The 21,229-nt window shown below is 55.4% G+C and overlaps 2 protein-coding genes across 2 annotated transcripts; one reads left to right on the forward strand and one right to left on the reverse strand.

Moving 5' to 3' along the window:
• Positions 1–1,523: 1,523 nt before the first annotated feature.
• On the forward strand, positions 1,524–5,984 carry BESB_020150 (uroporphyrinogen decarboxylase; the record flags this gene model as incomplete). The annotated part of the gene is made up of 10 exons (XM_029360724.1): positions 1,524–2,062; positions 2,314–2,467; positions 2,769–2,823; positions 3,162–3,376; positions 3,599–3,706; positions 3,993–4,110; positions 4,364–4,614; positions 5,107–5,187; positions 5,333–5,617; positions 5,832–5,984. The coding sequence occupies 10 exons, from the start codon at positions 1,524–1,526 to the stop codon at positions 5,982–5,984; spliced, it is 1,959 nt and encodes a 652-aa protein (XP_029216083.1).
• A 1,633-nt stretch (positions 5,985–7,617) lies between these two features.
• On the reverse strand, positions 7,618–12,847 carry BESB_020160 (putative phosphoenolpyruvate carboxykinase; the record flags this gene model as incomplete). The annotated part of the gene is made up of 9 exons (XM_029360725.1): positions 7,618–7,851; positions 8,187–8,359; positions 9,532–9,706; positions 9,761–10,075; positions 10,559–10,788; positions 11,069–11,270; positions 11,741–11,892; positions 12,122–12,242; positions 12,671–12,847. 9 exons carry the CDS (start codon positions 12,845–12,847, stop codon positions 7,618–7,620), a joined length of 1,779 nt encoding a protein of 592 aa, XP_029216084.1.
• Positions 12,848–21,229: the final 8,382 nt, after the last annotated feature.

Genomic DNA, 21,229 nt, shown 5'->3' on the forward strand with positions numbered 1-21,229 from the left:
AGTCGAGACCGCCAGTGGAAAAAAAGAGAGCTTTTTATCCAAACGCACGAGCTTGAGACCGAAATCGACGCGAATTGCCTGCCGTTCCGACGGGCAATTCGAAAAACGGCGGAGAGGAGAAAAAAACGCGGAAGTCAACGACCGGAGAGACATAAAAAACCCTACTGCGCCTCTAGCGGAACCCGACAAGAGGGGGAGAGGAGGAGATTAAGGAAAAAGCTGCGCGATTCAGCACAAAAAAACGCTATTGGTAGGTTGCTGTCGCAAAAGCGAACCATGTGTATCGTGGTGGTCACGAGGCCTCAGAAGCTGTTCGCGACCTCTGAGATCGCCAGCGACCTCCTTCCCTCCTTCCGCCTTCGGAATCAGATTGAGGACATCTGAATACTTCAGTCTCATTTCCTCGCTCGCCGCCGAGTTGAGAACCCAGAATGGAGTGAGAGCGCTTGAGTTTCAGGACTCTCCGTTGCGCATAGTCTCCCGCCGAGAGAGACATCGAGGTGTGTGTAGAGAGAGCTTTGCTCCCTCATTTGCTACGGACGAATGCCGGAGTGAGGAAAAAGGCGAAAGGAGGGCAAGAAGCTTGTTGGGACAATAGCTTTTCGATTGCTGATTCTCAGCCTTCTGAGACGGGAGGAGTCGCGAGACAGAGAAGGCCGAGAGAAGCGAGCTGCGGAATTTCTTTTCGCGCGCATATGGCGACCGCGCGCAGGCCCCCTTGTCTGCTGTTGCGAGATAAGAGACACGTAGAGGGACCCAGAGGACTTGCTCATCCGCTCAAACTTGAAGGAGACAAAAGTCTTCTGAAAAAGACATTCCAGCAGGTCCTACGCGCCTTTTGCGCTTGCCGCAGAACTCCCTCCAGGACACACAGCCTTTTCCTTGCTCACGCGAGCAACAGCGGCAACACACAGCGGAGACATAGCGGCCGGGCGACCGCGTTGCATGGCATGAAGCAGACCCCGTGAAGGCTGTGCCTATGAAGTCTTTGAGAAAAAAATCTTCGTGGCGGTCTGAATCTCCTTGTCGTGACAGAATTTGTAGCTGACCAGTTTCGTGTCTGCCTCCTTGGGACCTTCGGCCATGTGCATGTCTTCTTCGGACGGCAACGGCGAAAGAGAGGGAGGAGGCATGTGTGGTTCAAACAAAAAAAGAAGCTCCACGGCTCTTTCAAGAAACCCACCTGAATGTCGCCAGGCGCTTCTTCCACGAACCTCCTGAGCACCAGTAGGAAGGTCCTCAGGTGTACATACTCCGCCGGATAGCGTGTATCCGAGGAAGTGTCAGTAGACTGAACGACTGCGATCAGGCACACGTCTTTTTCGCGAAAAACGCACATTCGCTTTCCTGTCCTTTGCTGTTCCCCATCTCTTGTGCTCCCCCTGCGGTCGATTCGCCTCCTCGTCCTTTCTCTCGCCTCTCAGGCCGCTCGCGCCGCGGGCGCTTCGCATCGCTTCTCTGTCCATTTGTTGTCCTCGTCGTGGACTGTGTTTCACCCGTTCTCAGTCTGTCGTTGCTCAAGGATGCCGTCTTTGTTGCAAGCTCGCGCAACTGTACCGCCTTGTCTTCCCTCTCTCCAGAGGAATCCAACGCAGAAGAGACCGCTAGCCTCTTCATCTCCCCAGCCATCCCGCCACGCTTCTTCTCGCATTGCCTCCTCTTTGCCCCCGTCGTCGTCGCAAGTCGCCCGCACCGGGCTGAGCGGTCGCGTCCGCAGTTCAGTTTGTTCGTTCCTCCTTCTAGCTGCTTTATGCGTTCTCTGCGCCTCCTGGACTTCGCCTTTCCCTGTTTTCTCTCCGGCAGAAGTCTGCACACGCAGCGCGTCCTCGTGGCTGCGCGCGGGTGTCTGCGCAGCGCAGGCCTACAGTTCCGACGACCGGACTGGGCGCAGTCGGCGTGGCTCGGCGGCTTCTCTTTCTGCATTTGAAGCCCCAGAGGCCCCGGAGGAGCTGCGCTCGCCGCAGCGCCGAGTCAAACGTGGCTCCGCGGACTCTGCGCGCGAGGAGAGTGTCGAGGAAAGCGAAGCGGGAGACAGAGCGGACACTCCCGCGAGCACGAAACAGTAAGTGCCATGCCTTCCGCTGCACGACCGGCGAAGAAAAAGACTAACGGGAAATAAGCATTTCGAGAAAGACAGCGAGTAGACACATGGACAGGAGAGAAGCACCTGTGTGTGATTCTTTTGTTTGCTCGAAAGTTTGACTCCACACTGAGGGCACGAGTACAGTCCTTAGGAGACTCTCCAGACTACAGAATCAAACGGGGTCCTCTCCATTCGCTCGCCTCGTGTGTGGGGGGCCCTCCTTTCCTCAGCTGGACTGAGGACGAACAGGCGACTCTGCTGGCGTCCTCGCTCGGGTTCCTCTCCGGTGGGCTTCGATCTTTCTTCTTCCCGAAAGGCAGCGCACAGAAAATGAGCGACCAGCGAGAAGACAGCGACGGCGGGAGCCCCCCAGTCGTCTACACGGTGAGTTAAGGGCTCGGCAGCGGAGGAGGGAACTGGCGCTGTCGCTCGCAGACACCACAGTTGCAGAGTTGCTGTGTGCTAAGAAACTATTTTCACGTCAAGCTTCTTGCGTCGTGAAACAGGGCGTTGCCAGCGCGAGACGCGCTGAAAGGCGTGCAGGAGCACGGACTTCTACGAGCCACGCGCTAGCGAGCATGAAACTGTCTCCGCATGACTTGCCTTGCGTGGAGATGGCTTCCACGGGAGGTAGATTATCTAAGACTGTCTCGCTATTTTGGTGATGTGGCGATTTTATCCGCAGCTTACACCCGAGGACGAGCGGGCGGCAATCCGGGCTCGACGCCAGGCTTACAAAGGTTAGCCCCGACTCTCTTCTCTCCTTCTTTGCCCTCTCATGGTCTGTCTCCGCTGCGCCTCTCTTCCTTCTCCTCTCTGTCTCTTCCTTTTTTTTATCTGCTACACAGTGTGGCTAAACCGTAGACACTGCCGTGTTCCTGCGGAGTTTCGATTTGGGGGGGAGGGGGGGAGGGCGAGTGACTGGGAGGGCGCGCCTTTCATCTCTTTGGCACATAGCGTTGTGCGGCTTCTTCGAAGCTTCCATGCGTGGTGAGACTCCGGCGTTTTGGGCAGCGACTCCGGACTCTCAGTCCTTGCTTCGCTCTGCCGCTGCGTCGCCTGTCCACGTTATTTGCAGCGAACCCGAGAGAGCCTTGCGTGAACGACACGCTGCGGCGGGCGGCGCTTGGCGCTGCGCGATACGCGCGCCTGGTGGGGGTGGATGGGGATCGCGCCGCAGACTCCACTCAAGGCATCCAGCAGCCCTTCCTCACGCCGGTCTGGATGATGCGCCAAGCAGGCAGATACCTGCCGGAATTCCGGAATCTGCGCCGCCAGCACGGCTTCCTTGAGGTACGCAGGCGACGAGGGAGCGCACCCGGCGATGGCGACACGTTCTATGTACACCGAACCGCCTGCAGCCGCGAGGCTGGACAGCGACAGCGCGTGTCTTTTTCGCGGATCCCTGATTCATGCCATGCGTCTGCGCGCCTTATTTGGTGTGCCGAACGGTTGTGTGCCGCCGGCGCCTCTCGACACGAGATGTCTTCTGGGGATTGCGTGACTGTTGCCCAGGTGTGTCGCGATCCACTCCTCGCCTCGGAGCTTACGCTGCAGCCGTACCGTCGATTCCCCCAGCTCGACGCGGTTATCATTTTTTCCGACATTCTCGTCATCCCTGAGGTGAGAAGCGGCGTTGCATCCCGCAATGTGCTGAAGCGTATCGCATCTCAGATCTTTCCCGCCAAGTGGAAGCCAGTCGTCCTCGCGTCTGCGCCGGCCCCCGACTTCAGAGCGTCGATTCTGCATGAGGGTGCACCGGTGGATGGCGTCCATCTCTTTTGTTGCGAGTTCGAATCGCCTGCGCGGCAGAGAGCGAGAAGCGAAACGCATCGCATTCGCGATTCGGAGTGTCTCTCCCGCCATCCAAGAAAGCACGGGGCGAACTGCGTTTTCGCTACGTCCACAGGCAATGGGCATGAAGCTGTCGATGGAAGAAGGCGTGGGCCCGCGCTTCGCCTGGCGCGTTGAGAGCCCTGCAGACGTGAAGAAACTCAACATGAAGCCGGATATTGAAAAAACCCTAGGTAAGCCTTCCGGTCGCTAGCTGTTTGTAGGGTTTCTGCACGCGCACTTGCGTACACACCCATGTAGGATAATATGTATATTTATATAAATATTTATATATATGTATATAACTATATAAATGTATTTATATGAATATCTAGGCATATTTATATACATACATTGACATACATGTTCGTGCTAACGGCGCGCCCCGCGACAGCCCGTTTTCTGAGCTCGGCTTTTCTTTTTGTCTCGGCTGGATGTCTTGTTCAGGCTACGTCTTTGACGCAGTATACGTGACGTCTCAGCAGCTGGCGGGCGCCATTCCGCTTCTCGGCTTCTGCGGCGGTCCTCTCACGCTGCTCACCTACATGATTGAGGGCGGAGGCAGCAAGACGTGGAGGCAGGCGAAGAAGTTCGTCTACGAGGAACCCGAGGCAACGGCGTCGCTCCTTCAAGTCATTTCAGACATCTGCGTCGAGTATCTCGTTGGCCAGGCGGAAGCCGGTGCCCAAGTGCTGCAGGTGAGCGGAAAAATCGGAAGGAAACTTTTGGCTTGCTTGTAGGGCAGACAACTGTGGCCCTGGCCGCCGGCACCACGCTCGGTCTCCCCCAGGGCCTCGCGGCTTTGTCTCTCCATGCGCAGGGAGATATATATATATATATATATATATATATATATATATATATATGTATGGTCAGATATAGGTTCAGATAGTTAGAGGTATGGATGTGATTGGTAGATAGAGCTAGATAGAGATACGGAAGTGGTCGACTGATGGACAGATATACATAGAGAGATATAGATATAGATACACGATTGATAGATATGCGTATGCGTATCTGGAGACGTCACCCCATCACACTAGGGCGCGGCCGGAACGTCCTCTGTCCATTATTTTCCAGGTCTGCTCACAAAGCAAACGTGTCTGCTTCTCCTTTTTAGATTTAGACGCTGCCACGGGGAGCGAGACACTGGCTGCATGTGCGCCTTGCGATTGCGAGTGTCTTCTCAGGTGTTTGACACGAATGCCAGCCAGTTCGCCGCGGCCAAATACGCCGAAGTCGGGGCTCCATACCTCGCGTACATTGCAGAGGTGCGTGCCGGCGCGAAGGAGGCAGTTGCGGCGGTCTGGCGCGCCTCGTCTTCTCATATTTCTTCGAGGGAGGGTTTGCGCGCCGCGTGTGTGCGCGGAGAAGAGGCTCAGGGTTTCGAGTTCCTTGCGTGCGGTGTCTCTACAGAAAGTGAAGGAACGTCTACCACACGTGACGATGATCGCGTTCCCGAAGGACCGGCCGTCGGAGGTCTTTGCGCAGTCCGCGTTTGACGTCATTTCTCTGGGCTCTTCGGCGGAGATTGAACTCATGCAGCGGCGGTTTTCCGCGCAGCAGCCAAACGTGTGCGGAGCGGAGCCAAGCGAACGGCGAGCCGCCAGCGACGCGGACAGCAAAGCGCTGCAAGGCAATTTGGATCCGCAGATCCTCTATACCGACATCGCCACGATCAAGCAAGAAACCGCCAAGATGGTGAGAAGCGAGATGAAAGACAGGCTACGCATCTAGAGGAAAGAAGGCGGCGGCGGCGCGGCTTTGCTTGGTCATTCCGCGGGCGTCATCGATGCTTCAGGAGCCTCCTTTCGTGGCCTTTCCGCGCATGCGTGTGGCGGCCAGCATGCGCGTACAGCGGCGTGTTTGCCTCTATTTCTTATCAAGTCAACCTTTGGCGTGTCTGTGTCCTTAGATAAAAAAGTTTGGAGTTGGCCGCCACATCGCCAATCTGGGCCACGGCATGGAGCCGGAAATGGATCCTGAGCATGCACGCGCGTTCATTGAAGGCGTCAAAGAAGCGTCTGCTGCGTATCTCCTCGAGGACGACCAGACAAAAGAAGCGTAACGCTGGGGCTTCCGAAGGCGAGCGAGTCGCCTGCAGCCAACACCAGCTGCTCAACATCAAGACTTCACGCCGCAGACCGCCCCTCTTGTCCGTGCGCAGTTCGCTGGCAGAAAGGAGACACGCGGATTCTTGGCTCTGTCTTCTTGTCTGGTGTTTGTCGGGTTTCCTTCGCGTGCATTCTCTTGGCAGGCTCTTCTTTCCGCACCGCCCTCCCCCTTACCCCCCTCCCCCCCCTGTGACGGAGGCGACAAAAGTCTGGAGCAAACGATTCAGAATGCAACGCAGACGTCACCATGGCGAGAAGCACGGCCGGGCGTCAGGCGCAGTGTGCCGCCAGCCTGCCGGCCCTCATGGATTCATCATGCGCATGCATGTCTCGCCGCAGGGGGTTTGTGGTTCGAATTTTTTCTTATTCACGTATGGAGTTCTCCATTGCACGGCGCCTGCGCAGCCTTCTGCAAATGCAGGGGCCTGTCATGTGCGCGTGCTCGCTTCCGCGGGTGTAGAGCCATGCGAGTGGACTTCTGTGATTTCTCCATCTGCCGTCTCCCGGGGTGTACGGAGGCGCAGCGTCACCGAGCGATGGACACTGAAGATGCACGAGTGTGTGCAGTCCAGTGGAATCGGTATGGATGGTATAGCTTGTCAGGGACTTTCGTTGTTTCCTCTGGCGTTTCAGAGAGATTTCGAACTGGTGCGAGCCCCGAAGCAGCTCGTCCGCTCGCTGTAAGAGAAAGAAAACGCGACCCTAAACAGATTTCGCATCAGTCGGTCGCATCTGTGAGTCAAATGCGATGTTCACCCGCGAACGATGGGCGGGAAAGAGTGACGCCCACCTGTCGCCACCTTGGACTATGACTAAAAGCGTGCTCAGCTTTGCCGTCCAAACCAGGGAGAAATGCTGGAAACCGCAGCAGAGACTGTTTTCGAGAGTTGACAGGTGCGGGTACGCAGGAGATAGCAAGACTAAACAAGCAAGCACCATACCATTGTCGGGCAACTGTTTGAAGAGGGATTCGCCACGAAGAAACACAGAAAAATCCTGTAGCCGAAGGACGGCTTCCGCACGGGGCGACAGCGGACACTTCGTGTTGAAATATGTGAACATTCCGCAGCTGTACGCATGGAAATATGCGTATCTGTGCGGTTCAAAAACCCGTATACGCACTCGCTTGAATCCATACATGTGGAGATCATTCCACAGCTGTCCTCCCCCCCCCCCCCGCAAAACAGGAAATACCGGGGGAATGCGCTCGAAGAAATGACCCACGAAGGCGAGCTCGAAAAAATGCGCATGTACCTAAACTTGTACCGCAAGCGTAAACAGACGCCGCGATTGCTGCTGCAGCAACCTCGCCGGTATCGCAGCCCCGTCTTTGGCCTTCACTGATGCATATCTCCCGTTAAGTGAGCCTTCAAGATACTGCGCTGCGTTTTCGCCTTCACAGCATCGGACCGTATTCGCTCGCTGCCAGAGACCTGTATGGACATGTCAACCTTTTGTCTGCGAGAGGTCGACGCCACAGATACGCTTCCGGAATCTTTCACAAATTCTGATATGTCGAGCGCCAGAGGGGCGCCGCATTTCCGCGGTCTGGGATCTACAGCCAAAGGCCCTGTGTACCTCGGGCCTCTAGTGTGCGCCATTGGCATTTGAGTTGCCTCTGAGAACGGAGGCTACCTCGCACGAAACGAGCCCCTCAAATTGCTTGAAGTTTTCAGCAAACAAACTGGCGACGCACTGAGCCTGCTCCATGAACTTGGACGGGTCTCCCGTCCTCTTTACCCACGCGCGCAGAGGAGAGAGAAGGTCCTCGGGGACGCCATCCAAAGTGACGGGGATCTCAAGATTGAGCACAGGAAGTTCCTGAGGCAAGCACAGACAGGCCACTACACGAAGGATGCAGAAACACGAGGATTTCGCGTGGCGAGGCTGCCTCCATGGATGCCTCTGTACGCACATGTACATACACAGACACCAGAGCTACGCTGCCAACTGGAACTGCAGACAAACACGTGCACAGTGGCGTGACGACCTCCCCGAAAGAAACATGGCAGCAAGCCTGCGCGAACACGCTCGCGGCGCTTTGGTTAAGTAGGCATAGACATGAGTTGGATGTAGCTATATTTGACGTGGGCACAGACACAGCACTAAGGGCAACAGCTAGCACACACGCCGTTGCTGCCATATTCTTTTCGTACCTGGAACGAGCACTGGTTCATCGTGCCGTCGTGGACGGCTTTGAGAATGCGGCGCGAGACGTCTAGCGGGACTTTGCTTCCCGTCGAGCGTGGAGCGACGCCGTACGCCGGGCCCCCACCCAGCCAGTGTTCATCAACCAGACCGTTGTACCATGCTCTTTGAGTTTCCTTTCCTGAAAGGAACAAACGTTTACGCGACAAGTACCTCTACGCGCGGCACCGTCCCTACTTTGTGCAGAGACCGAACTGCCAACCCCTCCCTTCCGCGAGGCTACCTAGCCGGCTCGCTCTCCTGGCGCTCTGCACTCACACCGCCGGAAGTCTTGAGCACTTTTGGGCAGGGAGCTGCATGCGACAGTGGCGTGCCCTGTATCCCCTACGCGACCCAGAGGCACCCCCCGGTTTTCTGGACTGCTGAGAGAGAATCTGCGGACGGCGAGACAGTCATGCCATCGGCCTGGGTGAAAGGTGCGGCGGCCCTTTAGCAGGCTTTCGCGCGTATGCGCACAATACACAGGCTTTTTGCAGACTCGAGAGGCTCAGTGTGTAGGTTTCCCCTTTCACGGTCCGCAGCTGGAGGAAAGCCCGCAAACTAGAGACCCCGACCGAGGCCGTTACACACCCACGTGTATACCTGTAACACTAACGAACTTCTTGCCAGGGAAGCAGACACGTAGGAAGCACCACAACGAAGCAACATGAAGTGTGGATGGCCAAAGTCGCCACATTTTTTTCCGCTGACTTTCATCTACTATCAACCAACAAAGGATACCGAGAGTGAGGACCAAAAAAGACGACCGAGAAAACCTTCCTTACAACGGCGTAGGACCAGGCGCTGCAGACCCCATGTGTTGTCGCGTGCTGTGATTTCTCTTTGATCATCACTTCGAGCCTTGCGCAGTACATCAGACTCCAGACAGTCCTTTCCTTCTCTTACCAGTAGATCACTGTAGACAGTGGGATGCAGCGGAAGGAACGCTGCGCCGGAGCAGGCCGAGAAAGTAACGGCGCGACGCTGCGCTCCGAGGGGCATGCCGTCTGACCCTGTTTCAGCTGTTGCTTCTTTGCAAGTGAAGCCACTCAAAAAGTAGAAGAGAGCTTGACGGATGGAAAGGCGGGCAACAAGCGGGAAGACACCGAAGGTATCGTTTGTCTAGAGATAGCACCCACACACGCCAACGACAAAGACACAGATGAGCGTAGACGACCTCAGAAACAAGCAAGACCGAGAAACTTGCGGCGAAACCGCCAGCTGCGTAAGAGGAAGCTAAGGAAAGAAAAACGAAAAGAGAAGCGCGAGGACACCAGCGGCCTGCGATTGTGACCCGGGGCAACTTCGACGTACCCCCCGCGTAGCACAGCACAAGAACACCCCGACTGGAATGTTGTAAAAAACAACGCATCTCATCACGACGGAAGTCGATCGTTCCATGAGAACCGTACTGCTTGCGCAAAGGCATGCCAGCGACGCCCCAAAGTTGTATCGAAAGGACACTTCTGAGAGCGAACAGATCGACGAGCTGCACGCGGCGCCGGGACGGAAGACGCCAGAAAAAAAGTCTGGCCTGACTTACAAGCATGACAAAGTGCTTGGGATGCATAGGGACCGCGGGCCTGCCTTTCGATCCGTGCTCCAAGTACGTGAGAGGGTACGTGCACCGTGTGTTGTCTGTGATACTCGTGTCGTAGAAGTACACTTGCCGGGTTTCCTCATCCAACACCACGTTTTCCATCACACTGCCGTAGGTCATCGCCTTCGTGAACGCCTGACACGGGTCCTTCTGTATGTCCTTACAGCGGACGTAACAACCTCCAAGGACGCCTGCAACGCCTTTAGGCGTCCACATCACTTCGTCATCTGCTAGAATTTCCCCTTCTGCGGTCGCCACCTAAAAAGATACACCGCAAAAACAACCAGGGGCAACTACGTGGCCCAAACCCTCTCCGCTGGGGTGGGACGGACAGTTGACATGGGGGGCACCGAGAGGAGCTTCGCAGGGTGTAGCCTTCTGGCCGCGAACGTGTGTGTGCACCATAATAGACCCGTGCACAGCTGGCACAGCCCGCACTCTAGTGTCGGCAAAGAACCTCCAGTGGTACCTCGCGCTTTCTCCCACGGCACCCCAAGCCACCAGAGTGCCTGTGTCCTGAGTCCCAGCGCGTGCTCGAATATCCGTATCATCGGACATGCGAATCCAAAGGCAGGGTGCGCTATCTCTACATTCACCCGGGGGCATCTACAATGCACGAAAACAGGCAATCTCGGACTGCTGGTGTAGGATACGACGTTATATTGAAACAGCCTTACTTCTCTGGAAAAAAGTAGCGTGTGGGAAGACTCCGCCTGCACTGCCTTTCCCCCCCGGACGTACCAAAGCTGTCTTGCCGGTGGCTGTGAGGCCCAAAAGCATGGTGACGTCACTGTTGCTTCTTGCGCTCCCGACTATACAAGACGCATGCAGGGGAAGCACATTTTTCGGTGGCATCACGTAATTCACATAGGTGAAAATGCCTTTGTGGAGTTCGCCAGCGTACTGGGTACCGAGAATGACCATCTCGCCCCTGCCTAAATGAAGGGCAACCGATGTCTGGCTGCTAACGCCTGATGTCAGAACAGACACAACAACGAAAGGGTAGAAATGAGAGAAGGATAGAGGCCCTCGTGTGGTATACCCGATTCGCTCGCTGCTCAGGAATGGAAAGATGCCAAAGACGCGTGAACGGTCACCCGTGGTTTTCCTCAGAGAAGCGAGCGTGGAGCGCATGCTGTCGTCGTCTCTCAGCACCAGAAGCCCAACATAGGAGGTTTGCGGCGCACCAACCAGTATTCCCGCGAGCAATATCGGTGTGAATGACCTCTGCGTGCATTGGCCGCCTCGCACCTTCAGCGAAACGGTTTGCTGGGAAAAGGCCGGCGTTATAAATCGTGAAATCTGGCTCAAACGCTTGAAGCTCTGTTAGAGTCGGACGCAGTAGAATGTTTCGCATGAAGAGCGCGTGGTATGCTCGAGTCGCGATCAAACGGACTTTGATGCAGTACTCCGGATCCGCGCCCGCAAAGCCATCCACGACAAACAGTCTTTTCTGAATAGAATACGCCCAGGAAGGTATGACTGCTGCGCCATACATGGGCAGTGGCAGCAGAGAGAGCCCTCGCTCCTCAGTGGAGGAAGCCATGTGTGTTTCAATAATAGCTTCGCAAACATGAAGAGAAACGCCAGTACATCCATGAGTGACCATATAAATACTCTAGCCATTTGCCCAGTTTGGCCACTCGGGCATCTCATTGTCGCCCACGTCACGAAGGGGACTGGGCTTGCTCAAACTAGAAGGCCACCAAAAGAGGATTGGCACCGGTTTAAAGAGAGACTACGCCCACTGCTCAAAAACGCAGTGGTAATACCGGACAGATGCACACACGCATGAACCCCACCTATATTCACGGTTACTGACTGCGGTTTGCCCTCCATGCTGGTGGATGCCGCCGCAAGAGCATGAATGAATGGGTGTAGACCTGCCTATGTTGCCCATCTCCCCGCTATCCGTGTACTTACCTGTGTGTTGAGGAAATCAATTGCCCTCTCTCTGTTAAACAAATACGACTGTTCCTCGAATGGAATGTTGACTTTCCCCCACCAGACCCTATCCTGTGATTCGCCCTCGCGCACAATTCGCTTGTCCTCTGGAGAGCGCCTTGTTTTGAGTCCTACAGTACACGCAAGCAAAGCAGGCATACGCGAGAGCTTCCTTGAAGCCATTTGGCTTTCGGAACCGCCAGCGCGCACGCGAAAGCTATTCCACTTCACTCGGTGGAAACGCACCAACTGTGGCGTTCTCGCCTCCGCTCGCGATGTGTAGAAGGAATCTGTGAGCGAGACTTATTTCGTGAACATACGCTCAATATGCTCGAAGCCTTAGGGCACACAAATGCTCACCTGAGGAGCAACAGAGGACACCGGTGTTCGATATCAGCGTGCTCGATTCATGCTGAAGGGCTTGTTCGTAGAGTAGCGGGACAGCAGCGTTGTAGAATATCTGTTCAGTTGTCAGTCCTTGCTGCGAGCGTGAGAGACAATGAAGACATTACCCGAAGATAGCGAACTAGTCCTTCGTCATATAAAACCGATATTTGCATCCTTGCATATGCAACCCTTGCACGTCGACTGATGCACTTACACGCCCGCAGGGCACATTCTCCGGCCGCAAAATAGAACTGGGGTCCACAACCGGATAACATTAACACCGAGCACTAATCCTCCATTCACTGAGTAAGATCACATAAATAAACTCAGCGTCCCACACAGGAGTCATACGAGCCATTTGCAGTGGGCTGCATATACGCGGATCAGGGCTGGTTTTCTGCTGGAGGCGCAGGCTTTGCAGTGCCCGGGCTTGCCGCGAAGGATGCCCTGCGACACCGAAGAAAGTTCGACCCAACACGCTCATGCAGAGCGTCTGCTGTCTCATCCTATTAGCTTCCTTACAGCACGACACTCGTCCTCTACATGAACCTCGTGCTGCAGCTGGCCCAGATCGAGCACTTCCTTCTTGGTAAGCGGGGGTGCTTTGTGCGCATGATGCGCTAGGTGTCCCTCCAGCTTCCGCCTCAGAGCACGCTGGTAGTCCTCCTTGTGAGTTTCTGGAGCGACTGGCTCTGCCATCTTCGGCGGGCACGGGCGGCACAGCTTGATTACAATTGTGTCCGTGCCTCTCCAGCGTGGGGTTCGCTATGCAGTCAGATGATGGGCAGGACACCTCTAGTTGCTGGAAGCCAAGAGTTCTTCAGATTCTATTGTTGGTAGCCGACGCAGCGCATGAGACATGAGACCGGATGCCCCAACTGTCACTCCCTCCCTTTGACAAGGAGGAGCGCAGTTTTCATAAATTCCCCTGCTTTGCGCAGTAGTCTGGCCAGTAATATCAGCCGGATGCTCTTGTCGGGTGTGCTGTTCGCTTTGAATACCTGGATGAAGCGGTGTTACACAGGGGACGAACGGGTTGGAAAAGTATCAGTGGGGCTCATGAGGGTCAGAAAACCGCCACAAATGTTTCGGCTTACGAGTGACACACAAGGTCAGGCTTAGAGAAAGCCGCCTGCACGCGATACGAGATGCGTGCTCGCGTTTCCCCTTCGAGCAATACACGCAGTTCGAACTTTCCTGCGTCCGAATTTACCTTGGAATGATGCACCGAAACGCAACAACAGCACTGACGGAATTCTGCGGTGATGAACGTGCGCTGTGAAACGGGAAGGACACCGATTCTTGGGTTTCAGGGGGCTTTTTGGCCCGATCAAGCGCCTTTGGCGGCCCCCCGCTGTACGCGCCAGTCCAATTTTATCTGGGCCGGTTCAACAGATCGATCACACAGCGCGCCGCTGCACGCGTTGCACGCCCGGAGACTGTCCGGTCCTGTGTCACGCAGGGGCACTGTTACACGGTTCCTTCTCTATCCCTTCAGCGGCCTCAGCAACAGGGATCCGTATCGTTTCTACCGGAAGAAACCACACTGCCGAAGCAGAGCACCATTCGCTGAACTGCACAGCTCTAGAGGCCTGTAGCTCGCGCAATATGCGGCCATATTCTGACATATTACTACACACACTGTACAAAATCGCCCCTGTCCGTGAATGTATCCACATCGTCGAGCAAGCACACCGACGCACACCTGCCCTGACGGCGTGTTACAAGCACCTGCAGATGTAGGTTTCTTGGCATTCTCCAAGCAGTGCAACCACACCATAAATTTTCAAAGCTCCTTCGATACACGAAGACCGCTTGCGATTGGCGGGCAAACAGACGAGCACAACGCACTTAAAGCATCATGTCTGTCCTTGAGTAGCTTTTAACGCAGAGAAATTCTAGGGCTTGCGGGTACTTTCATTTCCTCATCATCTTACGTCCCTCCCGCGCGCCCCTACGCACGCACACACATACACAGCTTCAGCGCTATTGTGAGGGACATGGAACATGCAGCTACGACGCTCCTGTCCAACCGGGTACCGTTCTGAACGGGGCGATGTGCCATCACAACAGCTGCGCTCGAGGCCGTGAGAGATGTTAGGCCGAAGCATGAGGCCTTCCCCATCTCCGTCCCCAGTGCGGAACGGCGATACAAGACAGACACTACAACACCTTCTCATAAAGCTCCGCTAGTGCCGCTAGCCGCTCAGCGCTCCGGCGGCTCGGCAACTTTTCCGCAGCTTCTTATATGAGGGACGAGGCCTCCGGCTTGCCTGTGCCATACTTTCGTATCAGGCTGCTACACCCCGTGGCAGTTGACGACACAGAACTGCGAGGAGACACAAACTCGCCGAGCAACCTCCTCCACCCCCCCCCCCCCCCCGACCACCGGTGCGGCACTGCTAGGAGCGCCTGTGAGCGGTAGAACACCATTTCGTGCACTCTACTCCCAGGGTCAATATCTGAACACCAAACTGTGCCGTGAAACAATTCGACCGCCTCACGGCTGGATGCTGGTGCTACCGCGTGGTATCCCCCAGTCTCGGTGACTGCGGGTAGTAGCCGCTGAGAGTTGGTAGACCTTCCGCAAAAGCAACCACGAGCTGTACATATACAGCTGCATCAGGGCCCCGATCTCAGTCTGGTGCCGGATACGACCAGCGAACGGCGAGTTGGCCGCGTGCGGGACGCACGCGTCCAGGCATTTCCACTTCTGTACCATGACGTGGCTGATGCGCTGAATGCTGGAGACTGCTTCGGCCCTTCCCATGTATCATTCTGGTAAGTCGGGCTGGTAGCGCCATACCGCATGTCGCACTGCTGCCATGTCCGCCTGCACAGGTTAACAGATTCTCCGTTCGACGTATCCGGCGGAGCGCAGCCCTTGAAACCACACGCAAGCCGGAAAAGCTTTAGCACAAACTTTTTCAAACGCTGAAGCATAGCCTTGTCCATGTGTCCACCATGGTGGCTCCGTGGAATTGTGATTGTACGCGGATCTTGAGGACGATATCGGCGCGACAACGCGACGTCACGTGAGCCCGCCGTTGAGCAGCCCTCAGGTTATCGAGGCTTGTCCGGAAGCAAGACAGTCAAGTTGCCGCCCAGTGGTTGCCCATCCATGCATGGAAGCACCGCGATTTACCCTGCCTCTTCGCTAATATGCATAACGTCACCCACGCTTACTGCACCACAGCGACAACTACGGAACATCCCTTCGGCGATTTTACCGGAAATTCGGTGTAAACCACGGAGGCACCAACGAGAGTCGACGCGGCTGAGAGACAATCTTCGCTTTAAGGGCTTGAGCAGAGCAGATTACGGAGGCATGAATAACACAAAAAGGCCCATTCATGAGGCTCAGACTTCACTTACTGTCCCGACTTGAATGCTGCATTTGGTCACCAAAAGACATACCTCTCTTGGCTTGCCTGCCACCTCGCTGCTCCACAAACTATTCCCTGCCTTCCAACACACACCCTGGTTCGACTCGATCCTACGCGTCGACTAGCGGTGCCCCGCGTATGAGCAGTCACCACCACCGCATACATCGAGCAGCAGGAGCTTTTGACACACACAACAAGCTGCCCCTCGTCGCGTCCTCGGACGGCCAGCCAAAAGCGCAGGCGTCGTGTCTCACGAGCAGTGGTGGTAGGACCTGCGGCTGCGGGTAGTGGCCTGCTGGTGAACCGGTAATTACCTGTTCCGGACACACTGTCCAAAGATGAGCTGTGGCGAGCGGTGGTAACCAGGCGTGCAAACAAGTTTGCGGGAGCCGGCGCACCCAACGCGTACCTACGGGCTGATCTGCGTGGCGGCCGATGAATCAAGTATTTGCTGCAGTACGATCCGGTACGGGGCAGCCCCGCTTACGCTCGTCGCCGCTTCCAGCGTCGCTGCTCAGCTTATCTGTACAGATTGGCTTTTGGTGGCAAAAAAGCGTCTTGTTATCGGGTGTGCAACGAGGGGGGCTGAATGAAGCTGCGTCTCACCGTGTTCCGTTCCCCGTAACTGGAGTCGGACCCCCTGCACCATACAACTCGCTATAACTTCAACGATTTATCACATATATTCTAAAGTGGGGCCTTATCCGTCCGCAATAACACATTTGGGGCACAGTCTGAGGCCGGGTATTCTGTAGAATCAGTTTTCTGTTGGGGAAGCCATCCAGACCATACGGGGTCCCCGATGCTGAAAGGTGTACGGTTGGGCGGGAGCTGTTTATCTCTGTTTCATCCGCCAGTTTTTCCCAGCAGACACCACTACTTCAAGGTAACACGAGTGCACCCAGTACGACGGCTGGCGTGAGACTACCCTAACTTCCTGCGCTATGGAAAAGCTGCAAACTGCGTTACTTTTTCGTTCCACGCCAACCGACGTCTCCATTCACCCGACAGGTGAGGATTCATGTGCAGTTTTTATCTAACCAACATGACGGGAGACGACGGAGGACTGGCTTATCTGGAGGAAAGAGCTTGCCGCCGTGTTGACTGCCTAGTGACAGTCTGCGTGGTCAACCACTAACGTCGCTGATCAGCCGTTGACACCCCTTCGTGCTTGAACACAGGTGATGACGGCAAATCGGAAGTCCTCAAGCATACAACCGGCGACGGTTTCAGTTGCGAATCCGGAGGCCTTCCCCAGGACGCAGCGGTCCGACTCTGTAACCCCGGGAAGGGCTTGCCCAACAGGGACGAGTCAGCAAGCGTTATCGTCTCCGAAGCGGACTGTACAGCTGCTTCGGAGTTATCTACTGGGTGCCCGAGTGATTGGGAGGACACCACGTCTGTTGGACAACCGGATGACGAATTCCACTGCCAGCTTCCTGTTCAGGGCTCAGGAGTGACCACAAATAACAGTTGCGACGTATCAGTTTTGACAGCGTTGTCAGAAGAATTGGATGGCACTGAGGAACTCAATGAGTCGTTTACAGCTAGCGAGCACCTCAGCCCGGTGCCAATCAAACTGTGCCTCTCGGACGAGACAGTGCCGTTGGGTCAGTTACAAGAGTTCGGTGCTACCCAAATTGCGGAAGGGCACTTCTGTGGTGAACAGAGGGCCATGTGTTGCGCACTTTCAGGGCATTGTGGTAGTGCTTGTCAGTGCTGGCCGTACGTCTGTACCGGCATGTGTGACCTGTTCGCTAAAACAGCTTCTACAGAGCGCTGGTCCCTCAGTCTCACCGGAAGAGGGGACGTAACTCTCGGGGAGCCTGCGGCGCTCGATGTGTTTATGGTTCAGGAAGGTTTGCTCCATAGCGCCGGGTTCGCTGGCTAGAAGTACCGGGGCAAGGGTAATGAATACTCGGTTTTTTCAGGGCAGAGAAGGAGGCGCCGGCGCAGTCTTAGCATTCATAATTACAGGACGAGCTGATACATACTCGAACGCAGGTCCAGAGCCCTTCATGATTCAGTGCTTTTGAGTTATGCCTTCTTTGTGAGTCACGGGTAACTGCAAGAACGTGATGACCCACCCTAGCCGCCGCTGCGGGTTTACAAGGCTGTGAGGTCGCTTTAAGTTGGTGGTTATGCGGTCTCTTGTTCCAAATGGAAGACGCGGTGGGGCGTCTTATCTGGACCCACCTTGCACAGCCGGTGAACTCCGTGTTTTTCCCAGAGCTTTAAATTCTGTGTGTGCTACTGACAGAGACATGGGTTTGAATTTAAAGTAAAACCATGTCGATGCGAAATGGTGTGGTGTAACCAGAGCCCTCACGACAGAATGGGCGCTGGGGTTTTTTATGTGCAAAGCCACCATTGTTCGCAGAGTTTTTTCTCAGGGGCCTTGCAACCGCGCGTACTGGAATGTATCCTGTTCATGCGTGCGCGCTGCTGCTCACATAGCTGGGCTACAGCTGCGTTTTTTTCCGAGGGCTGGCTGCAGCGGCAGAATGATTCAATTGCCACGCTACGTTTATGGAGTTGTAAAGTACGACTGATAAGCATGAGTGGCAATATGAGTGCGGAAAACAGTTTGAGTCGTGCTGACTGATTTGGGTGCCGCCACCACGTTTGGCCGTTGCGTTGCGGATGGCGGTCGCCAAGACTTCACTGTGCGCGGAGCTCCACCCGGGGCGTTACCACGCAGTCAGTCGCGATCCGGAGCCGCGTACGTGATCGATTGTGCCGCACCTGCAGTGGAAAACGGTGTCGGTTTCTGCCCGTGCGTCGAGGAGATTACTGCTGTTGAGAGGCAATTTGATGGTGCCATGCGTGCTACTGGTTGACGGGTGGAGTATGTCGTTGTCACACGCTACATGCCAAAGTTGAGAACATCTTCAGAGCTCGTTGTGGCGTGACTGCGGGCAGGCTCAACCGAACCGTTTTAGTGCGGTTGTGGCTGCCCTCCCCGGCCGTCGCTTGCATCTTATTATTGCGTGCGAAGGAGAGCCTCTGTCGGTCACTGTTGTGTCAAGTATTTGGTGCATCACAGTGCGTTGTTGGTCTCTACGTGAAACGCAGTGCAAGGTACCTGAAGGGAAAGTACAACGCAGCTTGACGCCGCCTGGTATACGGAAGTCTCGGCGACCTCGCCACTTTGCCGCGACGTGTTACTGGGGCACTGGGTCAGACATTCGCCTACGCGTTTCTGGGTGATATTTGTGACCTCGCCGACAGGTCTGGGAAGGTGGAGGGTAGGGTTTTCTTACATGCTTTGGACAGGCGGATCTATTGGCGTGATGCGCTTCGAAAGACTTGCATGTTGCACGCCTTGGGCCTTAGCTGTCGTTGTGCGGCAGTCCATAGGCGCGAAGGCACACCATGAGGCCAAATGGCCAGTAGGCTTTAGGGAGTTGCGGACGATGTGGTTCAGCGCAGTTATCACTCGCTGACTCTGTGGATCTGCGTTGCCATGTTCTACGAATGACATTCGGAACCTTTTGCGCCGAGTTCAGCTCTGCGTCTACCCGCAGGTGACCTCGCCCAAGTGGTGGCGAGCGAACAGCCACGTTGAACGAGCGTAAGTTCCGTGGGCCTACGACATCTAGGCGAGCCAGAAACTACGACACACTGGCATGGAACGTATGCGTACACGGGTGATCAGGATCTGGGCTTTGACTGAGAGAGTAACGAACATACATGCAGTAGGTGCCGCCGGGTGCGTGACTTTCCGCAGTAACCAGCACGTGGCTGAGGGCACTGAGGCGAATGACACCCTAATTAAGACTCCGCCGGCTTAGGCATTCTACAACAAAAGCAAACACACTTGCTCTGCATGCTTCGACGAATCGATGATCCACGCTACCAGGTTAGGGAGCACTGCGAGCGTTCTTCGATGACATTGCGTCATATTCTCATCGAGTGGACAGTCTCCGCCCAAGGCCACATCCGTTAACAACGAATGAAGAATCTTCTCAGAGTGCTTTTTTCGCATCCGTTACTACTTCTGAACCTGCGGAACAGTCTGACGTGTACAAGTGTCTTGTATAACAGGGCTCCTGTAACACGAGTGCTTGAGTGTACGACTACTGGCTGGTACGACCTGATCTGTGTAAGCCGTGCTTGAGGGGACACAGATTCAGTGAATAAGGAAACCGTTACTGATGCCTGGCACCGCGTGGCCACCAGACAGGTGATGTTAGCTGCAAAGTCGGCGAAGCAGACGGGCGGTTGCTGCAGAAGGAATGGCCTCAGCGACATTGGTGAAGCATACACAATCGCCTGATGCATGTACAGTTATAGCAGCTGCCAGGGAAGGCTGCGGAAGGGAACTCAGCCGGGCGACTTGATCCTCTAAGAAGAACCCCGGGGGAGAGTGGTGGTGCTCTGACGCCTGGAGGCATGCTCTCTCTCCACACGTTCCGAATGCCCGCATGTCTGAGCAAGTTAGGGTTGGTTGAGCACGAAGTGTATCCCCGTGTGTGGATCTGGCCAGACTGAGTAAAAACAATGTCCTTTTGCCTTCTGCGGAGTCACATGGTATTGGCTCGCTCTCCTGATGGGATGCCGGCTGTCTACGTTGTATTGGGAGCGACTGCTTCTGCAAAACTGGTTCTATGAGGCCCCCACAGAGGACTGGCATGCAAGGCGCATATGCTTATCCTCTAGGAGCGTCAACACCAGCTGCCGACGGCAGAGAAGCCAAGTTTCAGTCAGGAAGGCCCGGAGGAGCGGCCGAAAAGCCAGGAGCAGGCACCCCACTGAGCAGATTGCATGGCAGGTACCTGCCAGAGTCTGGTACAGAAAATGGATCGCGAATCAGACTCGCATTCCCTATTCTATGTCGTTTCACTCCTGGAAGGTGCCCAGCTTCGAGTAAATTACTGTCCCATCGCATTGAATGCGAAGATTACACCGACCCCAGGTTTCCGAGGACAGGGACAAGACGACACATCTGGTGTCTGTACCGGCGGGACAAAGACGGAAGCAGTTTCCTAGTCTGGGAATGCGGTGCTGGACTCTCTCAGACCAGTTTAAGAATAAGGCAATCGTGACACCGCATTCGTGGATTTCTGAAATGGGATATGCGATAGCTAAAGCAACGGAACGGCTAAGGGCACCTGCACCGTGAAGAAATTTGGGAGGCGCCGTCGGCCGCTGTAGTTTATGTGGCTCCCTTTAAAAATACTTCAACGTTCAGCCGATTTCGCACTTCAAGATGGAGAGCGGAAAGAAATTGGCTCCTAGGCCGGCCAAGACTCAGGAATCGGCTGGGTGGCCGGCGCCGGGAAGAATTTCTGCATACATCTTGCCTCGGTGCCACGCTGCGCCAGAGGCCGTATATGGAAGGCTGGCACTCTGGAGCGGGCTTCCTCTGATTTCCTGTCTTGCCAACAGCCACCACGCCGCGAGGAATTGCAGTGCGGCTGGACATCGGACTCGACTCAAATGCAGTCTATCCTTCTCAGTCAGCATTGCAGCTTCAGGACAAGGAATTTCCCGGCTGAAAACGAAGTTTCCCTGGGCAGCATTTCTGAAATGCCTCTTTTTCTAGGGAGTCTTTCTTCCTCTCCTTAGTTTCTGGGAGATATAGCGCTTCCTTGGTCACAAGGACGAGGTGCGGGAGCGGGCTACATCTGTCGACAGCGACTCGGCAGCTGGCGAGCCATCGAACTCGCGGGTGGGTCATCCGCACATCGAG

This window comes from Besnoitia besnoiti, chromosome XI (assembly GCF_002563875.1).
Source record: "Besnoitia besnoiti strain Bb-Ger1 chromosome XI, whole genome shotgun sequence".
Classification (NCBI taxonomy): domain Eukaryota; phylum Apicomplexa; class Conoidasida; order Eucoccidiorida; family Sarcocystidae; genus Besnoitia; species Besnoitia besnoiti.